This window comes from Trachymyrmex septentrionalis, unplaced genomic scaffold (assembly GCF_001594115.1).
Source record: "Trachymyrmex septentrionalis isolate Tsep2-gDNA-1 unplaced genomic scaffold, Tsep1.0 scaffold86, whole genome shotgun sequence".
Taxonomy (NCBI): Eukaryota; Metazoa; Arthropoda; class Insecta; order Hymenoptera; family Formicidae; genus Trachymyrmex; species Trachymyrmex septentrionalis.
In genome coordinates, this window is record NW_017306049.1 from 291,033 (window position 1) to 295,587 (window position 4,555).

At 27.2% G+C, this 4,555-nt stretch overlaps 1 protein-coding gene across 3 annotated transcripts in view; it reads right to left on the minus strand.

Annotated features, from left to right (window-relative positions):
- Positions 1 to 4,555, minus strand: part of LOC108755205 (putative fatty acyl-CoA reductase CG5065) — a 30,064-nt gene that overhangs the window by 1,130 nt on the left and 24,379 nt on the right. For all 3 annotated transcript variants that reach the window (XM_018498090.1, XM_018498092.1, XM_018498091.1), the window contains exons 4-5: positions 1,948 to 2,195; positions 1,080 to 1,266 (exon numbers count right to left, since the gene is read on the minus strand). In XM_018498090.1, coding sequence (XP_018353592.1) covers positions 1,080 to 1,266; positions 1,948 to 2,195 — 435 coding nt within the window. The remainder of the gene's footprint in view (positions 1 to 1,079; positions 1,267 to 1,947; positions 2,196 to 4,555) is intronic.

The following is a 4,555-nucleotide window of genomic DNA, read 5'->3' on the forward strand; positions in this document are numbered from 1 at the left end:
TATATATATATATACATATAACAACAAAATAATAGCGAATTCGGTGAACACACTTATGTGCACTAATGCATATTAAAGCCAACGTACACTGATTTAATTTGTGTACAATGCTAATATTTCAAATTAAAAATACAGATTTTACTTAACAGCACAATAAAATGTATTGAGGATTTCATAGTTGAATCTGTTTTTCTATTTACATTAAACACATTTTTACGTCAGTTTGTATATGGCGACTTTAATGGGCGCACCCAGTGCGTACTGAGTGCATCGAATCGAATTCACTAAATAGTGTCCTGATAAGGTTCTAATAGTGTCATACATTATTTAACAAAAAATGCATAATAACGAAAGTAATCTGTTCTTGCAGTGTTTTTGAAAGCTGATGCTGGTGAAAATTTTTCTTACAATCCTTCACATAATTTTTTAGAATTTTTATATGATTTTTATTAATTGTTAGAAAATTTTTCTTTTTTTATACTAATTGGATATTAATCAAACAAATAACATTTTATTAAAATAAAAGCATTGTATCAATATGCTTAGGCAGCCCGGCCACACTAGCAAAATGCCATATTATTGTTTAACTTTGCATAACTCGAAATGTATACAGTCAAATCAAATGTTAAATAATAAATGACATATTCAAATATATATATGCATAATTTCATGTCATAATATGCTTAAGTTTAAGAAGAATAAGGAAATATGTAATAAAATGCTAAAGTCTAAATATCTTAAAAATTAAAAATTTCGAAATGCTTGAAAGCGTTTAAAAATTAAAAATGCATCATAATAAATGACTATTGTGAATTGGCATATATTAATGTCATGATATAACGGTGAGCCACTCAATAAATAATTTATCATTATAATTTGTCAGAAGATGCTTAATAGCAGAGATATTAAAAGATGCTATGGTATTTATACTGGACATAATTTTAGCTTTCTCTCTATTTAATTTCAACTTTCTGATAGTCATTTCGCACGCATGCACGCACGCATGAGCATACATTCGTTTAATTATTTTACTATGTCTATTGTTGCTTTTCATGCTATGTTTATTGCTGTATACTCACGTAATCGGATGAACTGTGCTGCTGGTACAATTGTAAATCCTAATTGTATCAGTATGTTGCGCAAAATTATGCCAAGATGCGCAAATCAACGCATTGACAACAAAATCGACAGGTACAACGTCTACCACTAAATTTGCGTTACACACAATACTTCTAACAGTACCTCTACCAATCTCTGTCATTATACCTATCAAATAATAAAACATAGCACATGTATGCTAAAAAATATGTTATAGTTCGTGTTCTTTCTTAGTTTAAAATTATTCAATTAAGAATAACTAATTTCAAATCATTTCTTAATCTCAAAAAAGAAATATATATTGATATAAAAAATATTTATTTGTAGTTATATACTCGTATATGTATATTTTAAATGACAAAAATAAAGATGGAGAGCCTCCCCTAATAAAAAAAAAACTTTGATCTTGATATATGTTGTCATGATCCTGAATGACCTTGAAGAAAATTTAACCGTCGGGTTACTCGTTAAAAACTTATTAATGAAATTAGTTTTAAAAAATATACTCTTAGCTAGATCTTACTTTATGAAAGTTACTATGTAAACAGGAGAAAAGGTATGGGATAGTTCTTAATATTGTATGTGCAGAAATAAGACGTTATTTTTTTAAACTTTTTTTTGTTAATAACTTTTTAACGACCGATAGTTAAAACTTCTTTAAAGTCACTCAGAGTCATGATCTTGGCAACATATTATATATCAAGGTCAAAGCCATTGGAGGAGGGTCTTCATTTTCATTTTTATCGTTAAAAAGTTTATAATCGATTTAATATCTAAAATTAAACATAGCTTTGGTATCTGATTTCTAAATGAAGATTTGAGCTTACAATCAGTTAACTATGATCGTACCTGTAATACCGCAAGTATTATCTATCCATCCTGGAAATGGTTCTTGGTACGCGGCGCAGACTATACTTGGTCGTACAATAGCGATTGGTAAATCGCTTCCTTTAGACACCACGATCTGCTCCGCCAAACCTTTCGTCAACGTATAGGTATTCGGATGTTTGCCGATCAATTTCTTCTCTATTATTTCTAATGTTTCATTGTCCAAATTTTCGCACATATCGATCACCGTGTGCGGCTTCACCTCCGTGCTGTAATATTAGCCACATATTATCAAGCACACTTTAGAAATTTAGACGATCCGTAATTCGCATCAGAATTAAAGACAAAATTTTATTTTTAATTTTGTATACCGTATATGAAAAAAAAAGATATATTAACAACATTTGTTAACAGCTACAATCTAATTAAAAATAATATTATTGATGAGAGTATGATAAAATGAATAAAAACGTATGTGCGGTTATAACTTATAACGTTTATTAAGAGGAAAGAAACAGAGATGTGAATGTGACGAAAGTTACAATCAATGATACAAAGGAAGAAATATTAAAGGAATAAGAAAAACATAAAATAAACGTACCAAATGATTTGCTTATTTTATATTATAATAAATATATATATTATATATAACGGGAGAAAATGATTATTAATAAAGGATGATCACAAAGTATATTAATAAATCTTATTTAACCCTTATTAATTCAACAATTAATGAAATAAATGCATACTCTTGTGTGTTTTAATAAAATATTTATTTTTATTTATTTGTTATTTGTTTTTGTTATTCATTAATGTTGTTCTTAAATTAAGAAAATTATTTTCGATTATATTATTATTGGCTGTTAATAATATTGTTAATAAAACATTTTTTGTCACGTCTTAATGTACTGACAAAAAAGATGTTAATTTGATTAAAATAGTCTATATTTTTAAATATTAATTCGTCTATATTTTTTTGGTTGAAGAATGTATTGAAATAAAATGTATTATAATGTTACTTAAATACGTATATTCTTCAATGAAAGAAATAAAGATGAACTGAACTAATGTATTATAATTTTACTTAAATACGTATTATTCTTCAATGAAAGAAATAAAGATGAACTGAACTAACTTAGTCAAGTGAATAACTTTTTTCAGTATATTTGTACAGGATGTTCGGTAGAGACCATAATAACGAGAGTAGATTCCTGAAATCATTTTGAGATGAAAATTCTAATGCCAAAATGTTAAGGTTTTTTAATAGTTTTTGAATTTGTATAATACTTTATAGCGCTTAGGTGCGGTTGGATTTTCCGTTGTATCATATCTGAACTTTAGGCAGTATAATTCGCATAAAATTGTAAGTGGAATTGTTAATCGTAAATTATCATAGATTAATTACAGATAATTTGAAGCGAATTTCAAGAGCGTTTTTAAATGTCTCTTGCATTGAAAAACAATCTGACAATGAGCATAAATTCAATTTACATTATGTATAGAATGAAAAATATTTGCAATGTGAATATTGTGTTGTAACGTGATTGCAAACAAGAAATAGCTGTCTTACTGAATATATATACTTATAACTTAGGGGAACATTAAGTTCCCCTTCCGTTCGATCTGCTTATCGGACATTATGTTCTTGAAGAAAAACGATTCACTCGTATCTATACTTGCACATTTCTATTTCTGTTATTTTAATGTAAGCGCTTGTCAATATTAACATGATCAATTTTACCTTCTTTTACGTATGAGAAACATATGGGTAATTGAACATATTATCAACCGCGAGCCTAATAAGCTTTTTACCAACCGTTTATCGATTAAAAGTCTATTAATTAACAGTAAATTTTTTATTGTTCTTCATCATTTTGCTATTTATTTATCAGAATATGTACTAAATTTCTTAGAGTGGAAATTGAATTAGTCTTAAAAAAGGAGTGAAAATTTTTTACTGTTAAACAAGAATGGCAGACTTTCACTTTTTTGGAGTGAGATTCACTCTAAAGGAATAAAATCTCATTCCTTTTTTTTTAAGTGAAACTTTATTTCTTGGAGTGATTTTCACTTCAAAAGAGTGAAATCTTTCTTTTAGGTCCGTATTGACGATCCTCATTTCAGGCGAGATAGGTTTGAACCAATTAGATTTATTAAATCGTGGTTTGAAGTGTTTTTCAAATGAAAGACTGATTCAAACCTAGCTCAAATTGGATCTCAGGTTGAATCACAACTGTGAATACAACCCTAAAAGAGTGAAAATCTGCCACTCATTGTTTAAAAGTGAAAATAGTTTCACTCTTTTTTTAAAACTGATTCAATTTTTAATCTTTTGGAGTGAGATTTTACTCGAAAAAATTTAGAAATAAGTAGCAGGGTTACTTACTGGGAACTAACGCTTTACCGTTACAATTACTTTTTTCAACAAATAGGTAAAGACGTTATATTTCTTTATTATTTGTAATATTATATTAATAGTAATATATTTACATATTTTGAATAACTATAACGAATATAATCTTTATTTTTACTGTTATTTTGTAATATATATATATATATATATATATATATATATATATATATAAAATATATATAAATTAAATTATCAACCGTCGTTAAAGTCAGCCAT